The 23,886-nt window shown below is 40.3% G+C and overlaps 2 protein-coding genes across 3 annotated transcripts in view; one reads left to right on the top strand and one right to left on the bottom strand.

Annotated features, from left to right (window-relative positions):
• Window positions 1-15,594, top strand: part of traf2b (Tnf receptor-associated factor 2b) — a 25,435-nt gene extending 9,841 nt beyond the window's left edge. The window contains exons 5-11 of the mRNA XM_077012024.1: window positions 5,294-5,455; window positions 5,922-5,996; window positions 6,325-6,399; window positions 7,633-7,971; window positions 9,522-9,699; window positions 9,966-10,114; window positions 10,313-15,594. Of these exons, the coding sequence (XP_076868139.1) occupies window positions 5,294-5,455; window positions 5,922-5,996; window positions 6,325-6,399; window positions 7,633-7,971; window positions 9,522-9,699; window positions 9,966-10,114; window positions 10,313-10,531 (1,197 nt within the window). The 3' untranslated portion in view covers window positions 10,532-15,594. The remainder of the gene's footprint in view (window positions 1-5,293; window positions 5,456-5,921; window positions 5,997-6,324; window positions 6,400-7,632; window positions 7,972-9,521; window positions 9,700-9,965; window positions 10,115-10,312) is intronic.
• fbxw5 (F-box and WD repeat domain containing 5) lies at window positions 14,663-22,716 on the bottom strand. 2 transcript variants are annotated; one of them, XM_077012022.1, is made up of 9 exons: window positions 22,530-22,716; window positions 22,161-22,318; window positions 21,464-21,647; window positions 20,880-21,028; window positions 20,435-20,767; window positions 19,249-19,429; window positions 18,980-19,127; window positions 18,521-18,733; window positions 14,663-16,348 (listed from the first exon to the last, which is right to left on the bottom strand). In XM_077012022.1, exons 1-9 carry the CDS (start codon window positions 22,714-22,716, stop codon window positions 16,072-16,074), a joined length of 1,830 nt encoding a protein of 609 aa, XP_076868137.1. In that variant the 3' UTR covers window positions 14,663-16,071. The 2 variants fall into 2 exon arrangements, with proteins under 2 accessions (XP_076868137.1, XP_076868136.1); XM_077012021.1 differs by having other exon boundaries at window positions 21,464-21,650.
• Between the last annotated feature and the right edge of the window lie 1,170 nt (window positions 22,717-23,886).

The raw sequence follows: 23,886 nt of genomic DNA on the forward strand, positions 1-23,886 counted from the left end.
GATACACAGCACCACCTTCAGGATACAATGTTTGAATCATTGGATGCACATGGTCCTCCAGAATGGTTCTGTAGTCCTTGGTAGTGACACGCCAATCTAGCACAAGTATTGGGCCAAGGGAATGCCATGATATGGCAGCCTAAACCATCACTGATCCACCCCCATGCTTCACTCTGGGCATGCAACAGTCTGGGTGGTACGCTTCTTTGGGGCTTCTACACACTGTAACTTCTCGGATGTGGGGAAAACAGTAAAGGTGGACTCATCAGAGAACAATACATGTTGTCCACAGCCAAGATTTGCGATCCTTGCACCACTGAAACCGACTTTTGGGGTTGGCACAGGTAACCAAAGGTTTGGCTATAGCAGCCCGGCCAGGTATATTGACCCTGTGGAGCTCCCGACGACCCCCCTGTAATTGGCCCCTTAAGTGATTGAAAAAATAAAATGTGGCCCGTCATCATTTCTATTTGAGTACCCCTGGTCTACAGGGTTCCCACGGGTCCTTGAAATCCTTGAAAGTTTGTGAATCTGAAAAAATAAGTTCAATGCCCTGGAAAGTATTTGAAAACGGGCATATAAGACAGCCATCCTTGAAGGTCCTTGAATATTTTAGCGGGTTTGAAATTTCACATGGAAGAAGACCGTGGTCAAGGAATAATAGGGCACAGTTGGTAGAAAGTCAATATTTAGAAAAGATTGCTATGAAAAAGATTGTCATGATGTTTTAAATTTCTCATCCTTTGTTGAAAAATATGATCTGATGTGATAGTTGTTATAAAGTTTTTAAGAAAGTCTGCAAAGTGATTCCTTTAGCATTGATTCAATTAATCAAAAATGTCATTTCATATTCAGTTGACTGTTTCGATGCCCGTGTTAAAAGTGAATGACTGTAACTTAGTTGACTTCAAGTGTAATAACAAGATTATCACTGATGGTATGAGACAAAAGATATAAGATAGATTCTTTCAAGAAACATCCTAATACAAATTATAAAACCACAATGGCTTGTCAAATGGCCCATATCTTCTAAAGTAAAAGAGACTCATTTCAAAATAATAAATAATAATAATAATAATAAATAAGATATATCCTGTAGCCATGTTTCTTGAAAGAAGATTTAAACTTGATTTGGAGTCATGTACCTTTTGTAAGTCAGAAGATGAATCCCAGTAGCATTTGTTTTTTCATGTTTATTCACAAAGTTTTTTGCATGGACACTAGAAACTAGATTAATCAAATCATTTTTTCTTTTGATACCATTTTACTTTATGTGGAAAACTTAAGTTCGGATTTCTCTGATGTCATAAATGTAGTCGTACTTTTAGCAAATTACCACATTCAGTACAGTAAGTGGAGTGGTTAAAAGCCTTCTTTTCTCTTTATGATTGAATTAAATTTATATTATTCTTCATTAAGTAGATAAAAAAATTTGGAAAATGCTAGAATCATCTCACCAGATTTCTCTAGAAATCTATAGTTCTAATCTCATTATATGGCTTTGCTCCTCTGTTTTATGTATGCACTATGTATACGTATATGCATATGTGCAGAGGTGGAAAGAGTACTGAAAAATTGTAATTGAGTAAAAGTATCTTTACTTTGCATAAAATCTATAAAGTAAAATTACCCATCTCAAAATTTACTCGAGTAAAAGTACAAAATTACTTCATTTAAAATGTAATTTGAGTAAAAGTTACTTAGTTACTTTCAGTTATTTAATGCATGGATGAATCATGAACCAAATTCAGCACAAATCGATTTCAAAGTGTATTTAAGTGCACATCCACACTTGCAAAAAGATCAGCTGGGCTCAGGAACATACTTCCTCACAGCACAAGGACAGTCACAACCTGTACTATAAAGTGCAAACAATTTTCAGTCCTATTGTCCAACAGACAACACTTTGATAAGAATAAAGAAATTTAAATTACAAATTATTCAAAAAACAAAATGCACACAAAATTAAGTGCCCACAAGATGCCACAAATCAAACTAAAATGCAACAGGATTCCACTACTCACAATAAAATGCCCACAGGATCCCACATCAAAAAGTAAAAAATGCTCATAGGATTCCACAATTTAAAAGTAAGTGCTCACAGGATCCAACTATTCAAAATACAGTGCCCACCGGATCTCACTATTCACAATAAAATGCCCACAGGATACCACAACTCAAAATAAAACAAAATGCGCACAGGTTTCCTGTCACGTTGAGGTCCCCGACCCCTCCTTTTGGGCGTGTGTTTACGTCGTCTGCGTCTACTCATCTGCGTCGGTGTATCTCCATGGGTGCGGTTTCGTCTTGTGCTGATTCGTCTCACCTGTGGCTCGTCTCGTCATCACGTGGGGTTTATGTGGTTTGCCTACTTAATGTGCGTTCGCGCAGTGTCCTGTGAGTCTATGTGTGTGAACACGTTATTCATGTTCTGCATGCGCTATCCGCGCTGTTTGTGTTGTAATAAATACGTGACGTTTGGAGATAAAGCAAGCACTCCTGTTTCGTCTATCGCCTCGCCCCAGCGTCACAGAATGACGAGCCGAAAGAGACAGCATGCCAGGCTATGCCAGCCGGCCAAAGAAGGGCAAGCGTCCCAGCAAGCGCTGCCATGCCTCATCCCATGGCCAGCACCTCACAGCCGCGCTAACTCCTGAGCTGATGGAGCAGGACCCTGTGTGTGCATACATGCTGAGTACGGCTCGGGAGACCTCCATCCCTGAGCTGGCGGAGATGTTCCGCCAGGGAGCGGAGCGGATATGGCGGGAGCGACACCCCTCTCCTTCTCCTGCGTAGTGTCCTGTGCTCGTCGTTGTCTGAGTCTATGTGTGTGAACACGTTATTCATGTTCTGCGTGCGCTATCCGCGCTGTTTTTGTTGTAATAAATACGTGATGTTTGGAGATAAAGCAAGGACTCCTGTCTCGTCTGTCGCCTCGCCCCAGCGTCACAATTCCACTATTTAAAACGCTCACAGGATCCAACTATTCAAAATACAGTGCCCACAGGATTCCACTTTGCACAATAAAATGTCCACAGGATCCCACAGAACCTGATAGATAGAAGATTTAAAGATAGAACAATCTCATCCTTTTGGAAAAAAGTGCACAAGATTACGACCTGATTGAGACAATGGAAAGGGCGTGCGCAAGGCAAGGCCACACAATTGGCCTTCAGTTCTGGGACTCAGAAATTTAAATTCTTGTCCACATTAAATTTTTCACCATCAATATTTTTTTACTCAGTAATGTGAGGGCGTTCAAATGTAGTGAAGTAAAACTACTTGGGTCAAAATTTACTCAAGTAAAACTAAAAATTACATATTTCAAAAACTACTCAGAAAATTACATAAAAAGTACTCATAAAAAGTACTCAATTACAATAATGTGAGTAAATGTAATTAGTTACTTTCCACCCCTGCATATGTGCCTATGCTGACTTTTACTTTGCAAAAGTTTGGTCATTCTCCTGTAGAGAAATTTGTTTGTTTAGCACCGAAAGCTAGTGTTTCCTGTATGTATGTGTAGCTGCTTTACGTGAATGTCACCTTCTCACAGGTGCACTGCTAAATTGCCAGTCATATTATGTGTGAGTGAGAAGTTTTCGTTGATTTTCTAAATTTCAGGATGCATGGCTTGAAATGACATTCAGTCTTTTGAATTTGCATGGTATTAACCTCGTTTTTTGATAACATATTCAGGGGTAACAATCGGTAAATGCTGCCAGGTGCAGTCCTTGAATTTGAGGAAGTTGGTTCTGGAAAGTCATTTAAAGGTCCTTGAATTTGATGTTAACCAAGGTGTGGGAACCCTGAGTCTAGTCTAGTAATAATTAATAATTTGTATCAGTAAAGGATTAAAATAAAAATATATATAAACATAATATATAAGAATTCATTAAAAAAAATAATTGTATAGAAATCATAATAAAATAAAGATTTTCATTGATGTTCAGTTATTTTCATCCCTTGCCTGTATTGCTCAGTGTGGGAGAAAAAATAAAAACTAGGAGACATTTGACTTTGCAGGCACATTCTATGTTCACTAATGTAAGCACAACTTGGGATATTGCATACTCCCCACAGGGCAGTGAGTCCATGTTGGCAAAAAATAGCCCTGATTTTATTAAAGAGAACTCATAAATAGTAAGTTGTGAGGAATGTTGGATAAACAGAGAGAAACACACACACGTATAGCATTTACCTCAGCATTCAACACAGACCATGTTAATCTGCATTTGGAGTCTTGCCTAAGGACTCTTGTTGCCATTGGTAGTTTTAACACTCATCAGACACAATCATTTATAAAGGACTACCCACTGTGCCCCAGACCAAAGTAACTAATTCCATCAGAACACAACAAATTAAAGAAATTCTTTAATGATTTTAAAGATCAATATGTATTGCAAATTCAGATAAACAAGCAGGAAAAATAGGACATTAGATCTTCGGGGTGATGCAAAGCCAAAATAACACACAACTTAAAAGAACCCACAAAATCAAACTAAATCTAAATATAGTTATAGTCCCTCACAATCCAACACATAAGCTGTAAGCCTGATCCTTCTTAAGTCAACTTACGTTGATGCTGCTCTGACAGGCTTCTCACTTTCAAGAATGGCCAGAGATATTTAACTACTGGGCCAGCCAGAGAAGGCAGACTAGGTTTGTTGATTTTTCAGTAGACCAAAATGTTCTCTGGCCATGGAATAGTTGGCTTACTAAGGTATGGTAAGTGCATTTATTGCCTCAGGATCTCATGTAATTGACTAAATAACTAGCTACTTGCCGTTAGTATGGTAACTCATCATTTTGCATTAGCTTGTGAAGAAGTGACGAACCCTTGCTACAAATTTACATTGCCCTATATGCTGTTATAAGATATTTTAGTCTAAATTTGGTACTCTGCAACAAACATTTGGGATGTGCTAGATCCAGCATGCCTAGCATGACGGTTGCTACATTCAAAACCACTTAATGTCACTCATTTTAACTTTACCACTGCTCTATTGAGCAGTACCTAATGCCACGTATACTGGTCTGCCTGGTTTACTACACACTGCAGTCACGTGATGTATGAATTCCCAATTTGTTTGAGCCTCAGAGGTATGTTGTCAAGCACCTGATCATTTGGTCAGGTCATCTAAGCAAGAATCATCTTGCTTAGATGGCCATCTAATAAATGTTAACTATGTTCATTTAACATGCATTCTGATCAAATACAGAATGTGAACACAGTACTAAAAGTACCTAGCAGTTGTAATCTATAAACTTTGTGTTACATGTGTTTCTCTAGGGACAACACGAAGGACGTTGTGAATTTGAACGTATAACATGTGAAGCATGTAAAGTCCTAATCCTGGTTAGTGACAGAGACCGACACAATGAGAGAGAATGTGAAGCCAGAACTCTTAACTGCAAATACTGTAAAGTCTCATTCAACTTCAAAGATATCAAGGTATATACACATTTATTTGTACATACACTTCTTGTAGGTTTTATCATTTTAAACATTTCAAGTCTCAGTTGCTGTTATTATGCATATAATTTTGTATCTACATTTAGGTGAATATGTGTAAACAGATGTGTATTTTTACAGACGATATTTTTTTGCAGTATGTGTATAAACAGATACTGCTAGCACAGCATGTCCTTTAAACTGCCAGTAAAAAATAATATTGATAACACTTTGATCACTCAGTGGTAATGTAGTGACTTGTAAGCATGTATCCAGCCATGGACCAGTTTCCCATGCAGAATGATGCAATCTGGTATTTAAATGGTATCCAATTAGCTGTTTGAGTCTATGGAGGTATTTAAGCGAAGATGTGTTATGGCCTGGAGCTCGTTCCCAGGAAGGAAATGCTTGTCTGTAAAAAAAACACAGTCAGTGAGTGTACCATTTTACCATTTCTCATTTACAGGCACATGATGAGATTTGCCAGAAATTCCCTATGCAGTGTAAAGACTGTGGTAAAAAGAAGATTCCCAGAGAAAAGGTTAGTATTACTTTCAGTCAGCACTGGTTTTCATTCTTTGTCAATTGGAAACTGAAAAGGAACTCCCACACAATGTTCTGTTTGAAAGGGTTTTTTTTTACATGGCAATACAGGCCTGTGCATTATGAATGTTCCAGGATGTGTAATATAATCTCTACCTTAAGCAAAGCTGGCCTCAGTAGTCATGCCAGTTTAGCACTAGCAACATTCTGTACTCTTCCGTACCCTGATAATGCAGCCTATTGTCACCTCTTGCTCTTAACATCTGAACTCGTGTAGCGAGCCCTTTTACCGAGACTCATTTAGTCGTTTCCCCTCTTCTCTACAGTTTCAAGAACACAGCAAATCATGTGCAAAATCCAAGTCAGCATGTCAGTTCAGTGAAATTGGCTGCAGAGCTGTGGTGCGTATACATTTCTCAGCACATTCATCAGTTGTTTGTGTGTGGGTGAGATGGTCATGTGTGAGCGAACACATGAGCTTTCCCATTCCACCGTCATAGGGGATTTTCAGAGGCAAATGAGTCGGTGAACAAACCAGATGACACTTCCCTTGTAATGTACCTTCTTCCTTCATTCTCCTATTTGTTTAACCTGCTGTGAGATTTCCTGCCACCTTTCAGTCAGTTAATAATTGAAGCATGGCTGTTAATGAAAACCACACATATCTGAATCCATTAGTTCTTCTTGTTTCATCTATCTTGTCACCCTCATTCATGTAAATATGTCTTGTAGACTGTAGGCCAGAAAAGTCCCCACCAACACTCTTTAAATATATCTCTTTATATTTTTAAATACATGAATCATACATACATGACTCAGGTCAGGTACTGAAACTACTGAAAAAATGTCAGAACAAATGGCAAGTAAAACTGAAAACAAACAGGAAATACTAGATAAAGTTTCTTGGCATCTAACCAAATGAGTTCCTCAGGGCTTATCTAGCTCATATAGACTAGACATAGCCTTCCTTGCTAGTTGTAAGTAACAAGTGAACTCACCTGCTGCTGACAATGGGTATAGACTGCAGATAAATAATATACAGATTATAGCACTGGTATCAGGGCTCTCAAGTTTTGGATTCATGCCAGAGTGTGAGAGTTGTTGAGGGGGGGGAGGGGGGGGAGGATATATCGTTGTATATCGCGATCGATCGCCAGTGGAGGGCGACATAGATATAGATTTTTTTTTTCTCGCCGTGTGAAATCGGAGGTGTGGCGTGTGAGCGTGTGAAGACGGTCAAATGCGTGTGTCACACGCTCAATGCGTGAGACTTGAGAGCCCTGCTGGTATTAAATTGAAAATGCAGATTATAACACTGGTACTCAATTGAAACTGAGCGAGAAGGAATATGTAACTGTATTTAAGGATTTAAATGAATTTTATTTTTATAACTTCTTTTCCATTTTGTAAACATAGAACTAGACAAAATGGTAAATTTCGACAAGCATGCTAATACAATAGAAGGCTTATTTGTACTCAGAGAGAGAAAAGGGTTGTTAAAGGGTTGTTAAAGAGATTAATTTTCCTTCATTTTGATGAAACGTGCGCTTCAAAACAACACCTCTGTTCCCAGCCAGGCAGTCCGGACGTTGCCATCTGGCCCTGCTGACAGCTGCCCCTTGTGCTCCCTGCAGGTCGACAATGGCAAGCAGCACGAGCATGAGCAGGCTAGCATCACCGAGCACCTGCGGCTCATGCTGGCCGTGCTGTCGACTGTGCGCTTGCGTGCCGACGGAGCCAGCGAGTGGCAGGAGGACTCGGGCCTGGGGCTGTACCGTGGACCCGAGGACACACCTCCGCCAGGTGCACGCCCCCATGCCGACGGAGGCCCTGGAGTGCAGCAGAAGATGACGGCACTGGAGAACATAGTGTGTGTACTAAACAGGGAGGTGGAGCGCACCGCCCTCACCCTGGAGGCTCTCACACGCCAACACCGGTTGGACCAGGAGAAGATCGAGAGCTTGTCCAACAAGGTACAGACTTGTCCCAGCTGTGTAATGCCTACTACAGCTCAAACAAATATAAACGAAACATCCATTAAGCCAGGTTTACCGGAGTGTTATTTTTCCTTTTAGCACAGCTGCAATGCGGTTCCATGTGCAGGTCCATGTAGGGCATGCCATCTTTGCATAGGTAATGATGCCATGGAATACATCCGATTAAAGTGACGATTTAAGAGTTTAAGAATTTAAGTGCGCTTATGACTTTGGAATTTAGAGTCTTCAGTTAAAGAAATGTACAGGTATATAATAAAAAATCAAAACACCGGCACAAGACCTTTCATGCCCATTTTCATACAGCACAGGATGAATGTGCACATTTGTGCAGTCTGAGTTTTTGGTTCTGACATTCTGGGTGGTCCAAAAAAAACCCAGCATTGAGACAGTGTGCTGGTGAGAAAAGCAGGCGAACATAGCAGAAGAGCCATTGCTGTCTCTGCCACATTGATTCATCCTCCCTGTTCATTCTTCATTTCAATGGGTGTTTCCATTTTTTTGGTTTATTACCTGTCTGTTTATTACAATCCCATTAAAATTGGTTAACCCATAATAGGACCACTGTATATTCTCTACAAAGCTATTTACCCTAAATCAATTATTACACCTCTTTCTGGTACAACCTAGTGCCACTAATGAAAACACATTCCAAGGTTCTTAGATAATACACAGTGATAAAAAAATTGCTATCACATCTCCATTATCTATAAATCTGCATACAATATTTCAAACAACATCCGTTATCCCTAAGCCTAATCTCATTAGAGTGTTTTGAGGTGATGGTGAAACATGTTTTCATGTAGCATTGTGATAACATGCTAATAGAAAAGCCAAACAATACAGTGCCTGAAATTAGATCTAGCCCTACATTTAATGTTAAGCCAGAACAGAATGGGGCATAACTAGGAAACCAAAACAGAATAGGGCATAATTAGGAACAGGTCATGCACCAGCGAACAAGACAACCGCTCAGTATGCTTGGGAGTAATAGAGGCTATTTTAACAAGAGATTGACAGAATAAAACAAGCAACAGGTGAGATATACCTTGAATGAATACATTGGTTCTGATTTGCTAGCACAGTCAGAAGCTCTTCTGCAGGACCCTGATAATCAGAGTCTTTGAATGACATGTCAAAGTTAAATTTATTTATATACAGTAATGCTTTTTACAACACATATCACAAAGCAGCTTTACAAGTGCATAGGATCCAGATCCCTAATGAGCAAGCCATGGGCAACAGTGCTAAGGATAAACCTTGGAAGAAAACTTGGCAGGACCAAAACTCAAAAGGGAACCCATCCTCCATTGGGAGGCCCAGCTAGTAGAAATCCAGACATGTATAAGAAAGAGATCTGGATGAGGAAACAGTGGCCAGAGACATTGCACTCCCAATGTTCTTGCATTAAAGTAGTTTTCAAATAATGATGCAGAACGACTCATAAAACCTGCATTAACATTTGTACATTTGAACCTGAGTCCTGAGCTCAGCACACCTCACCGTGTGCGTGTGTGCGTGATCTGCAGGTGCGACAGCTGGAGCGTACCCTGACCATGCGGGATCTGCAGCTGGCTGAGACGGAGCAGTCCTTGTGTGAGCTGCAGTTCTGTACTTACGATGGAATGTTCATTTGGAAGATCTCAGATTTTTCCCGACGCAGGCAAGATGCACTTGCCGGCCGATCGCCTGCAATGTTCTCCCCAGGTACATTTGCCCTGTTCTAGGATATGCACCTGTTCCCATTGAGCCACTGTGGGCCTAATTCCTTTTGTTAGCACAATTCTGAGTTCATGGTTTCACTTTAAGTGCTTAAACTATGTTCCACTTTTTCAGTGTTTCACTTTTTTCAGTAAAAAGCACTTTTCTTTCACCAGAGAGCAGACTTTCACTTTCATAATATTTCACAGTGCAAGTGTACATCATGCTTTCTGAATCAGAAAACATTAACTCACTGTGTGTGTCTGTTCCAGCTTTCTACTCCAGTAAGTATGGATACAAGATGTGCTTGAGGCTATACCTGAACGGAGATGGAACAGGCCGCAACACTCACCTCTCGCTCTTCTTCGTGGTGATGAGGGGCAAGTATGATGCCCTGCTGAGATGGCCCTTCAGCCAGAAGGTGACTCTTCAAGTATTCTCTCTCTCTCTCTCTCTCTCTCTCTCTCTCTCTCTCTCTCTCTCTCTCTCTCTCTCTCTCTCTCTCTCTCTCTCAGAGTTCTCTGGTTAACATGCTCCTGGAATAAAGCATAAGAAGACTACCTATCTATTACACTCATTCACGATGTGACAACAGCATATAACCAGATTCCCCTTACAGGTCACACTGATGCTGTTGGACCAGAACAACCGGGAGCACATCATTGATGCTTTCAGGCCCGACACCAACTCCACATCCTTCCAGCGGCCAATTAGTGATATGAACATCGCTAGCGGTTGCCCCCTCTTCTGCCCTTTGGCCAAACTGGCAGGCAAGAGTTCCTATTTACGAGATGACACCATTTTCATTAAAGCGATAGTGGATCTTACTGGCCTGTGAGAAGTCACTGATTCAGGGAAATGTGCATTTTACAGTTCTGATTCCTCAAACTACACCGTAGTATTGGTTGTAAACTATATACAGTATCTTAATATAAGTTTCCCACTTTGTGGCATGCAGTATATTATGTGCACATGAAGCTAATGTGTAGTCTGTGTGACCGAGTGTAATACTGCTAAACTAAACATAGTTTGAGACTATTATTTGGTAAGGCGTTTATATGTGGTATATCAAATCATGAGCATCTGAGCATGATAAATGTGATTATTATATAGAGATTTATTTATTAAAGATTCAATGAGTTGAGCTGACCTGTGTAAGGCCAGTCAAAATGATATATATATACACATACATATAAATATAAGTATATAATCCAGGGTTCGTATCACTTTTTATATTACTTAAGATAAACCTTATATCAACATTATGCATAGTATCATATAGTGAAATTATATACAAGGTGTTGATGGCTAAAGAAAGGGGACACAGATTATAAGATTATATTGTTAGCTACACATGTTTATGTTCTGGAAAATACCACATATACATACCACAATAACCTTTATAGCATTCTTATCTTCTATCAAATCTGTAGGCTATGTACATTTACAGCCATGATGGAAATCATGGTAGTGCTCACCTTTTCTTCTCCAGACAATAATTTGTCCAGATGTCCCAAACACTGAGTTTCATCAGAGAACATTACTTTCTTTACCCCAGTCCTCTACAGTCCAATCCCTACACTTCCTGCAGAATGTCAGTCTGTCCTTGTTGTTTTTCTTGGAGAGTAGCTTCTTTTCTGCCTTTCTTGACACCAAGCCATCCTCTTAACGCCTTCGTCTCACTGTGCATTCAGATGCACTCACACCTGCCCTCTGCCATTCCTGAGTAAGCTCTGCACTGGTGGTGACACGATCTCGTAAATGTATCCTCTTTGGGAGATGGTCCTGATGTTTGCTTGACTTTCTTGGGCACCCTGAAGCTCACTAAACTACAGTTCTTAATGATTTGATAAATGTTTGATTGGGGTGCTATCTTACAAGTAGCATGTCCTTGCATGTGAAACACTTTTGATGCAATGCAGTGATGACTGGACGTGTTTTCTTGGAGGTAACCATGGTAAACAGAGGAAAACTTAAGCGTCACCCCTTTAAAGCAACCAGTCTGCTCTTCTAATCAGCCTGCCAGAGTGCTATCAGCTGTCCTGTCCTAATTAACCTTTACTCCCGATCTAATGAGATCATCACTGAAATAATGTTAGCAAGCCAATTTGTAGGGCTGGAATGCAGTAATTTTTTGTTATAATGTCATTTTCATGACAGGAAATGACTTTGCAATTAATTGCAATTCATCAAATCACCCTAGAGTTAATACAAATTGACAAGATAAAAACAGGCAGCAAACTGTAAAAACCAAAAAGTTGTGCCATTCTCATAACTTTTGGCCACTATTGTATATAACTGTTCATAAGTTCAGAATCGCCACCCAACTGTATGGAATAAGCATCTTCAAAATATATATACCTTCCAGGCTTTCATGCATCACCTTGATAATTGCTAAAATTTAAAAATGTTAAAATATAGCTTGATATCTAAGAAAAACATTATGAAATTTGACCGCACATTTTGCATGGGGATGTGGATAGCAGGACAAGGAAGAGAGGACTGGGGATGCATAGACTTTTACACTCTTTATTTCTGCTCTTAATTTAGTATGTCTTGCATTCCAGGATGCCCATGGCTTACTGGGTCATGTGCTTATGTGAGTCTGAAGCCACTGATGGGTGTTTTGAAAACCAAATAAATACATTGAAAGAAAAATAAATACATACATATGCAAAATTATGATACATATGATACATATGATAAATTATGATACATTTTAATTATTTGTAGGAACCAGTAAAAATAAGTAAATAAATAAATCTGTTTGATGTGTCCAGAATGATGCAAAGTGGTGTACATTACTCAAAAATGACTGAGATCCCTATAGCATTGAGAATGGTGTTACAATAAAATGGCCTAGAATTTCAATGAATTACTTAGCATTTAGTAACCTGTAATTTTTTTCCCCCAAAATACTGAAAATACTAAAAAAAATCACTAGGTGTTTTATCTGGTTGACTTTATTTAGATCTCTGCATTGCACAAATTGTTATTGAATAAAATGGTGTGAGAAAAATGTCAAACAGGTGGTTCCAAACTGTGTGTGTGGGTGTATTCTGTAACTATTGAAACCCTATGTAGCACACAAAAGTCTATAATCCTTCTGCATCTCAGCAGACACTGTACAGAGTTTGAGGTCATCAATAGCAGATGGGAAGATAAAGGTGTCCAAAGCCTGGTGCCAGGTCTCAGGTTACCTAGTTACCTGAAGAGTAGGTGTTATTTTGTAAGGGCTTGACCATTAGAAGGATGCAGAAATGTAAGTGATGCAGAAATGTAACGGATTCCAAGCCCCTATAAAATGAATCTGGCTTTGTATGTGACGTTTCAACACGATGTGCATCTGTTGCCATGGGTGACCTTTACAATGAGGTAGTTGGGTTGTGGGAATAATTGCTTATATGAAAAAGCGAAGCTGTTGGTGCAGTAGGTATGTGACGGGCTTTCTTTTCAGTGTCATTCTTATGATATCAAGTTTTGGCTAAGTGAGTTACTGCTAAGTGAACGAAGCAGTGTTGAGCCATTCCAGGATTTTGGTACATTTCAGGGGTGGTCACTTCTAAAAATTTGATCTTCAATTTGATAATTTTTATTATCAAAATATATTTATTTTATATTTAGCTACAGGTTATAGAGCACTTACCATTGGTCTTGCCATGTGGGCAGGAAATGTCCTTTGTGCCAGTAAACAAATATTTTTTACTTTCTCTGCCAGATAAAATGGTAACGGCTGCGCACATGTTGTGGGACACAACTTAATAGTGTAAAAACTGTGACATGCAATACAATGTAGACCAAAGAAGTTGTTTTCATAAGTAAAGGAGATGCATTTCAACAATATACAAGAGGAAGTAATTTATTTAGAGCTTATTTTAATTGTTAAATTAGGCAAATGAGTTGGTCACCCAATGTATGGGACAAGAGAAAACGGCCATTTTTTGAGGTGGTCCAAAGGTATTCGGTCTTTTGAATAATATCTAAGGAGCTTATTTTTCCACCAAATTTTACAGTTTGTCATTTAGATATTTTGGATATGTACATTTGAAATTTAAGTGGTGGGACAGGAAATGTACCAAAATCCTGAAAATCCCCTTAATGAATGCTTTGATGATCTAGAGCACCTTTAGTTTGGAAGGTTGGTAGAGTGCATGGTTGGATGTTTTTTCTTTTTTTTTGCTTTTGTGTTGGTTTGGGCGATACCTGACCATGATGTGGGATCAATAATTACTTTTAATAATTACTTAGTTGAAAAAAATAGTGGAGTCCATGAATAGGTTGTAATGTATGTGTGTTATGTAACTATAACTTATATATTGTAATGTTATTAATATTATATTGTAATCTAACAGAATTAAGTTTGGGCATTTTTCATAGCACATGGAAAATCAAGTTAGAATATCTTTATTTTGTTACTCTGAAGCTTTGTTTGGAAAGATTTTGGTTAAGGATGATTTTTATTAATTTTATTTTTATGTAATTGGAGGAGATATATACTCAAAACAGTTGAAACAGAGGTGTCTAATATTTGGTTTAAAATGTACCATATAAGGCTAACAATGACTAAACATTTGTCTCTGTACATATCAACCAAACTAAATCTTCATATTAACAGATACCGTTGCTATGTTGAAAAAATACTTTAAAAACCTTGATCTATGCAAATAAAATGAATGTATGTATGTGTGTGTGTGTGTGTATAGTAATCTTTCAATATTTTTGTTTGTATTGTTGATCATTACTGAATCTAGGAGTTACTTTGACAAAATGGACATCGTCCACCTGCAGTTTTGTAATTGTTAGTCATGGGCATGTAGATGACTCTTTTACAAGACAACTTGTACAACAGAAAAGCAAAAAAACTGAGAAATTAATATAAAGTTTTAGTGAACCACATATTTGTATGTAATTTACATGTCACAGATAACGGGGTGTAGAATTAAACACAAATCCACACAGCACAAATATAAACAGGTAACACTTTATTAATAAAAAATAAATAAAGACATGAATTCCAACATAGCTCTGCTTCATACCATAGCTGGTGAAAATGCACACTGAACGGTGCTGAAACCGAGACCATCATTTGTCTAGTCATCACATAGGGTTGGATGCTTTAGGTTACTTGGAGTGCAATGATAAAATCATGAAATGGGTAAAAGAAAATTAGTATGCACAAATGGCGTGGTTGTTAAGCCATCCATCCTAAGGTAGAGGCAAAACGTTTCCAGTAAATTCTAGGTGCCTCGGGAGTATAAAATTCATTAATGTAAAGAATGGAAAATTGGTGTCATTTCTGTTTTTCATGGAAGTTTAAAGTAATAGTTTGGCAAAGAAAATAAAACATTTTGTACATGCTATAAGGCTAATGTAACTACCTGAACCTAATGTAACTAATGAAAACCCATCACTTAGCATCATGCTTGCTGGAATTATCATGCCTCAAACCATATGAAGTTCGTAAATAATGTCATTAAGGCTTAAGTCAAACTGTATGAAAACTGTTTTGTATAAACAAAAAAAATAGACAAAAGCATTTTGCAGAGAGCCAAATTCAGATGTGCTGTGTGTTACAGGAATTATGTAGTCAGTTTATATTGGCTAAAAAATTCCCAGGAAAAAAAAAACAAAACGAATATCTCCATGTTTCTTGGTGGTGTGATTGTACACTTGATGTGTTTTTTTCAGAGACCAATAAAAAAATATGTGAAATAAATCCATTTGTGTAATGCATTCAGTTATTTAATAAAAGAGAAGAAAAGATGAAGGGATTCAGTGTAGATTCACTCTACAGCAGTGGCTAAAAGGTGCTTCTTTTAATACAGCAGTAACCATAAAAGATCACTATTGCTTCTGTTTAATACATTATCAATTAGAAGCAGAGTCCTTGATCTCTTATCTGCCGGGGGAAAAAAATTAACACGACACACACATATGGATGGCAAAAGTGTTTACATACATAGTGATTTGTTTAAACTCTGGCTTAAAATGTCTTTGTGCCAATGGTCCCAAGCTAGTAACGTTAATGTGGTGTGCTCATCAATCAATCAATTCATTTAACCAAAATGGCAGCTCAAGAGTCATCATCAATTTATGTATGGGGAGATCTGTTTGCTACCCCAACACCCATATTTTGCCTCTTTCCTAAAGCACAGACCTTTTCAACAGTTCCTATGTATAACATTACAACAGGAATACAGAGGCATCTGTGCACTTCTTTCTGCTGTTCTTCCTCCCTCATACTCCATCTATTTCTATCCAATGGTCCCATCACATGAGACCATCTCTGTGTATATTTCACAAGCTAAACCTCTGGAGCACTTTTTTTTATCAAGCCCTGTGGAGTCCCCGCTTTCCTGCCTAGAGTTTGGTCTTCGTTCAGGGATTGCCATTAACTCTAGATGTAGTGTTCCTATGGCCCAGCAGGGAGGAGAGATTACTGCGGGACCGGAGATGTCGCTTCGGGCTCTGGGCCAAGCGCACCATGCGTGGCGAACGCCACACCTTAATGGTGGAGTCATCACTGGCAGAGAGCAACAGCTCCTGGTCGGCGGGGCTGAACGCCACTGAGTTCACCACATCATCGTGCTGCAGGCGAGCCAGGCAGATGTTGTAGTGGCGGTCCCAAATGTACCCATGCTTGTCTTCAGCACCACTAGAAGACAATAACAAAACATCGGTAAGTGCTTCACCAAGTGTTTCTTAGTGGTGTAACTCAATAGGTATTACATCTCCAGGATGTTTTCTTTAAATATAATATGTGCTTGTCTGCAAGGTTGAAATAAAGTTGTACATTGGACAAAATGCTTGCTTTGTTGATACACCGGCCTTCACAAAGGCCTCTGAGAGGTACCTAGGTGGCAAATTTGAGTCACAAGATGAAGTATTAAATGAAAAAATTCCCATATCATCCCCAAACTGTATAAGCTATTTATATTTTTTCACAGTTCAAATCAAAGTGTCAGTCCCAACACATCATCAGGCATGAAAATCTGTCACCTTTCGGCGAAATTCGCCGTTTTGAAGTTGAAAAGGGTGACCTACGTGAATCGTGTAGATCCGATGAGTTTTTGTTGGGGGGGGGTCCGCAGATTATATGTATATATTTTAATTATCATATTGACTTAATAAGCAAACAGAGCACTTCTGAAATCGGCGAAATTGCGTTTCAATCATACGAACGTTCTTCATTCATGTTATTCATTTACTGCTAAGTGGGAGAAGCAGGATCTAGTGCTATCTACGCCGGGGACAAGGCAGAAGAGCGTACATTTCCCACTACATTTACCAGATCGTACATTTACCACTACATTTACCAGATCGTACATTTCCCAGTGGATTTAATTGGGTTATTAATGGTTTCAATCGTTTTCATATTTTGCGGTAGAACAAAGTTACTGCCGTTAGCTACAGCATTGAACACTGTCAGAGCCACAAGCTCTTGTGATAAATAGGTAGATAGATGGGCCCATTAAGTTCGCGTCAACCCCGTGTAGTTAACGGTGACATAAAATAAGAAACAAGATTGTTTTTTCTAGTGTCTGTAGTTGTAACTGGTGAATCCAGGGACGTGTGAGGACATTCGCGCCAGGGCTGAAAAGGTTGAAGATGAAGTTGTAAACTCTTGTCGTTTGAGTCTACCCTGTGCTTTAGCCCATGCTAGAAAATAAAAACACGTGAACCTGGTATTTTTACACTCATTTTCACCGCTGATGTATTTATTGGTTCATTAAGACGTAATGGTTTTGACTGAGCCATCTGGAATGGCGAAAGCAGCTTCTTGCGTTTACGGATCTGGCTCCATACATTGAATCCATTGACAAGACAGTCAAAAAAATTTTTTTTATGGATTTTACTATATTTTACGGAGCTCGTAAGGTGACATCATGTAAAAAAAAAATAATACCACGACTTATTAATGCGTGGGAACGAGATACTAATGTCGCTTTTCAAACGCGGCAACAAAGTTTTTTTTTTCACAGCAAAGCAAGCAGATCCCAGGGATGTTCGCGAACTGACTGCCCAAGGAAGGTAAACCTGGCTTTATATAAAGTAATACTTAATTATCTTGTTCGCACACGTTAATTATCTCGTTCGCACGCGTTAGTAAGTCGTGGCCACGCGTTATTATATTTTTTACATGATGTCACCTTACGGGCTCCGTAATATTTGGCATGACGTCACATGTCAACGCCCCGTCGCCGTATCCCCATGACGTCACATGCCCCGCCCCCCCGGTCTTCTCACCTTTTTAACCTCTGACCCATTTTCATGCCTGCATCATGAATATCTCATTTCAGTGTCCTAAGTTTTTTGGTTTCAGTAATTCTGAAAGCAGGCCTACTGATATTTAAAAGTTCAAGACAATGGGAGAAGAAAACACTATACCCCCCATACTCAAATAGCGGCCCGCGGGCCACATCCGTGAATGGCCCGCGGGCCCGCAGGGGTGAATATGCGTTCACCCCCCCACCCGTTGACAGTTTACGTTCGCTAAGCCCCCCCGTAACCGGCCCAGTCAGTGATTGAAAAAAATAAAATGTGGCCCGTCATCATTTCTATTTGAGTACCCCTGCTCTATACTCTATTGGTGATTTATTGAATAACTTGCCTAAATAAGGTATCTAGGCTTTTCTTCTAAGAATCAAAAGTAAAAAGCAAAATGATAAACTTGTTAGATGCACATTAATGTACTTAATAATTTCTAAACATTTGATAAAATAATAGCCTACTATTACTGGACTGTTAAGTACTACTTAATTAACAGGATGTAAACAGTGTGCAACAATACGTTGATCAGAACCACATGTGGACCTGCAGAGTTCACCTGGCTACGAAGTCGCGGCTGACATCGAGGAAGATGAAGAAGCACTCGTTGTTGGGGGTGAAAGCACGGTGGGCACGGAGACTGCGCCGCTCTTCACGCAGGCTCTTCAGGTCGATCACATGCAGGTCTATCTCCTCTGCGATGGGTGGAGGGGACATGGGGTCAGAGATGACGCAGCCCGTTGGCCATGCTCTGCTGTTCACGTACAGGTACCTGTTGAACGGGAGCCGTCTGAAAAGCAGCCTGCAATGGAGGTACACATCCTGGACAACAGCTGGGTTATGTTCACACCAAGGAATGGCATGCTCCACTGCTGCGGCAGTCATAACAATTCAATAAATAAATCAACAGCCACTGATAGGGGGATTTGAAATGGGCTGAATGGGACATAACAGAAGTCTTGTTGGTAAATAACTGCTTTGTGTCCGGAGTTGCGTCTGAGCTGCCTGACACACCCACCTGTGGTCTGGAGAGAGGCCCATGCCGATTATGTGACCGTGAATGTCAATCACATGATCGAGTGAATCAAAGAACTCCTCAGTGCTGCGTTCTTCGCCCAGCACTGGCCCACACGTGGTCATCTGATCGGGCATGATTCGCTTAATACCTGATACACACACACAGCACATTAAGATACCAAATATAAACGATTGTCCCTCCCTTTTGCATCCATTTCATCCCACTGCTCCTGTTTCGTTTTTTCTAACCCAACCCAGAGACATGCCAACCTATCTGGTGAGGCGAGTACGTAAGGCTGCCGGTGGTGAAGAGTAGGTAGGTCTTGTCCTCTCCTTCCACAGGACTGGTGGGGGTCACCAGGCTGGAGTCAGGAGCCTTGGTGCGTCTGCTTCCCATTAAATGCGCCACCTGCGCCTCAAGCTCCCGCTCATGCGCTGTACTGTGAAGACCCTGTGGAGAGCCAGACACAGCAAATAATCAAAAAGCATGTGGAAGGCTTATTAGGCTAATGATAATGGGCAAAAATAAGTATGCACCGATTCACGTTTTTCACTTCCGATACCGATTTAGGTATCTGAGGCTTAGTATCGGCCGATACCGATCCAATACCGATATGAGTAAAACAGTGCTGAATCGACTTAAAACATTTTTTTTAACACAGATATACTGAATTACAAGTTTATTGAAAACTCTGCACCAGTATAGCACACTTAAATACACATAAAAACATGTAAAAACAACACAACTTGCATTTGTTCAGTCAGTGCAATTATGAATATAACATTGAATGTAAAATAAATTATACCAAAGAACCTGAAACTGATAAAAACAATAGGTTCTAAATATAATTTAAAATAAATAAGGAGATGAAATAAGAGAAACAGCAATACCTATGCGGCTAGTTTGCTAGCGCAGGCATCACACAGAGCACAAAGCATGTAACAGCCAGAAATATGTGTACTGTCTCTTTAAGGGAGCGAGTTAAGTGCGCGTATGGAATATTGTTGTTTTTTTAGCTTTCTGCCGTAGACCGACTCAAACCACTGCTCTTTATTTTATTCTTTATTTTATTTCTGTAAGTAACGCATTCAATGAGCTTTGGACAACAAGTAGTGCTGGAGCACAGGTTTATTTTGGTCAATTAGCAAATAAACGGACCAAGTGGAATACCACCAGCGCGAGTACGAGTCAGTGATTCACCTCTCCTCTGTGTGCTTCGTGTTTCACTCGCCTGTGTCCAAGAAGTGTCCAAGTTCACTTCTATCCGGGACAGAGTGGATATTTAAGGTTGAACTAACTCCGAAAAAGCGTTACAAGCATAGAATTAGACTGAATAGATCTGTTTTTATGGATCGGTCACATTGTCACCGATACCCGATCTAGAATTTTTTCCAATATCGGGACCGATACAGATATTAATATCGGAATCGGTGCATCCCTAGGAAAAACTCTCACGTGTCTGAGGTGCTCCAGTACGGACGGGCTAAAGTGAGGCCAGTGCGCCGAGCACTTCTTCTCGCCTTGCTCGCACTCCTCCTCCTCCTCCTGCTCGTCCTCATCCTCACTATCAGAGGCTCCAAGGTCAAAGAGCAGTGGCTGGTGCTCCCGCAAGTCCCCGTGCTGCTGGGCCAGCACCTGTGCCTGTGACTGGGCCTCGTAGTCCAGCAGCAAGTCGGGCGAGTCGTGCCGCCCGCAGTGGGCCACCATCACCGTGCGGATGGTGCTAGCATTGATGTTCTGGATCTTGAAGAGCCGCTTGACCACATTGACGTTCTCCGACTCTATGTCCTGGCGTGAGGAGACAGTCACAGAGGGCATTGACTGAAACGACTGAGGGGGAAAACATCATGCTTGTTGTTGATCATTGAATAGATGCTCTGTTGTGTTTTTTAGGACGAACCTGGAATGCTTTGTTGAGCCAAAGCACGGTGCAGGAAGTCATGTTACCAATCCAGTGCAGGTTACCGGAGATCAGGTGAGTCTCGTTCAGCCAGCAGCCAAACACATCGTAGGGCTTATTCCTGACTCTCGATAGCAGTGTATAGTTATCTAAGGGCCAAACAAATAGTACCCAATAATAAAATTAAGTAATAATAAAGGTACACCGTGCAGAAATGATCCAGATTATCTTGATATGTTGGGTAAAACTAACATCATAATCATTTGTATGACCAACTGCATTTGTACTTCTAAACCTCTGGAAACGAAACTACAAGTTTAGTTCACTACTTTCTCTGTTACTGATCTTTCCATTTGTAAAAAAAAAAAAGAAATCCAAGCACCCCACTTGGAAGAGAATTTAGCATGATGCCCGGTTATTCCTATGCACAGTGGTGTTTGGACAGGGACTAGGCGAGGCGGGGGTTAAAGTCAGTGCTGCAATCTGTTCACTAACCGACAATAGGACAAAAAGTTCATGGTTCCCAATTGAACTCTTCTTGGTGAAAACCCTCACAGGAAAGGTCAAGGCAGAATGCTACTCACCCAAGCTGAGGACGGCAATCTCGCCGGAGGAGGAGTGCTGAGGGCCCAGGTATACCCCAGACACCAGAAGCAGGGTGTCATCACTGTTGAACTGCGAGAACTGCGTGTAGCCCCAGTTAAACTGCCGCATGCTGGCACTATGCACCAGGGAGATGGCACCGTCTGTACGCTCAGTGTCCCAAAGCTGCTGTGACAGGGACAAATGTTATTACCCACTACCTCTTGGCTGGCCCATGCACACACTGGTTTTGGCTGTTTCGCTCTAAAATCAGGAACTACTTTAAAGTGTACTTACAAGAAAGGAGCAGCATTATGCTGTGAGCAAGTTGCTTATGATGGAAATTGCATCGGTTACCACTCATTTTGATCCATTTTTATTCAAGTCAAGATTTTAGTCATACAGAAAATAATCTATTCCCCCTTTGACTTCTTTATAAAATTAAGCTCTACCAGTGGTTTTGTTTAACTGGTTTCTGTTGTAAACAGCACTATAGTATTAAAACTGAAGCACTTTAATGACAGCATTAGCTTTGTACATGTATAAGCTCAAAATCCACTTATCCCCACCAGGTATTTCAACAGTTGATACTATTAATGTTACATATTTTGTAAACTGGATCCACTTTTCATGACACATCTAAGTCTACTGCTGAGCGATGGGCATCAGGTGGTAGCTGTGGGCCAAAGAAAATCTCACCTTGACCGTGCAGTCTTTAGAGCAGGAGGAGAAGCGATGTCCTCTGTGAGAGAAGGCCAGGTGCAGGACCTGGTCATGATGCTCTTTCAGTGTCTGAACCTCCACGCAGGGGATGCAGTCATAAAGCCGTTTAAATTCCCTGTACCACGACACAGCCGCTGCCCAGAGCAATCACACAGTGCCATGTTGAAGGAGATGTTAGTCCTTTTTGGTAAATGATGTGATAACAACCAGGCATGACATCTTGTTGTTGTGTTGCATAGGTAGTGACACTGACCTTAACTGCTACAATGAAATAACTAATAACCCCATCTCCAAAACACCGGTGAAATTAATGCAAGAGTCACACATTGTCTCTAGCTGCCGTACCTGGGTGTCGGGGCACAGAGCGTGGTATGCGGTAATAGGTGTAGAACAGCTCCCTCCATAGGAACTCATCCCGGGAGACAGAAAACCACTGGTGGCACGTCTGGCCGGCCCTCATCACGGCAGCATGGGGCAGGTGCAGGAAGATCTCCAGCACAAGGCTGTCAGGCAGGCCAAGGCCACTTGCCATCCTGACATCCTGAAGTACTAGCTGGACATCAGCACCAAGACATTACGGTTTGAATGGAAGTATCATGCAGGTGTGAGTATCAAAAAACTAAATTCCCATTAACATCAGAAAAGTTAATAGGTGGCTATTTTTGTGGCGAATCAACGTTTTTTGAAAAACGTAGCATTTTAAGATGACTTAAGAATATATTAACGTCCAATCACCAGCTACTTTACAAGAAACACCCACCTTACACGTTAGACTCTAAAGCAAATCTGCCATGGGGGAGTATGTTGACGTGCAGGCATATTGCAACTAATGTAGCTATCTACCTAGCTAGCTAACGAATTGACGTAATACAAAATTATTGAATCGATCATCAAGTTTGCAGTCAATACTATTCTAGTACGAATAACTGACTAGCTAACAAGCTGGTTGGCTGATGGTGTAAAACTACTACTGGTGTAAAACTGCTATTTCTTCAGCGCTCTTGCTAACTTCGATAGCTAGATACCTATACTTGAATACATATTGACAGTGTAGCCTGAACTTAGGCTAACGTCACCTTGTGTTTCACGTAACTTGTTTAAAATGAACAACCCCCTACCAATAATAATCATCACATTAGATTAAGTAGATTCGATTATTCAAGAAGCAACGTATTTTTTTTTAGCAATTTCAAAGTATCACGCTTTATTTATACTACTGCACCATGCTAGCTGGCTAGGTTAACGAACAAGCTAACATGGAAGGAAGGTAAACTGATTCAGCTACTTGTCTGGGGAGCTTCTCCGTGTAAATTCATTCCTTATCCATAGTACACATATTTTAGTTAGACAGCATATACATGCAAATATATTTCAGAAATAGTTTAATATTAGATAGGTAGTTAATTTAAGTATACCAACCTTACCTGCCAACCCCAAATTACTAAACAAACCAAAAATATGTCCGGTTGCACCGGCTCAACTGTCGACCAAACAAGTGGAAGGCAGGAAAATAGATGTGAAGTCCCGCAGAGTGACAGAGTCTCGTTACCGGCTGCACTGCGCTTCCCAATAAAAGTCAAATGAAAATAATGTTCTGATTAATATTCCACAGGTAAGGTTTTTTGCCGTCAGGCCATCATTCTTCATTGGGGAATATGCTTGTGATAGTATTTTTTTTAAACAAGGGGGCATGTATAATTGC

Source organism: Brachyhypopomus gauderio, chromosome 7 (assembly GCF_052324685.1).
Source record: "Brachyhypopomus gauderio isolate BG-103 chromosome 7, BGAUD_0.2, whole genome shotgun sequence".
NCBI lineage: Eukaryota > Metazoa > Chordata > Actinopteri > Gymnotiformes > Hypopomidae > Brachyhypopomus > Brachyhypopomus gauderio.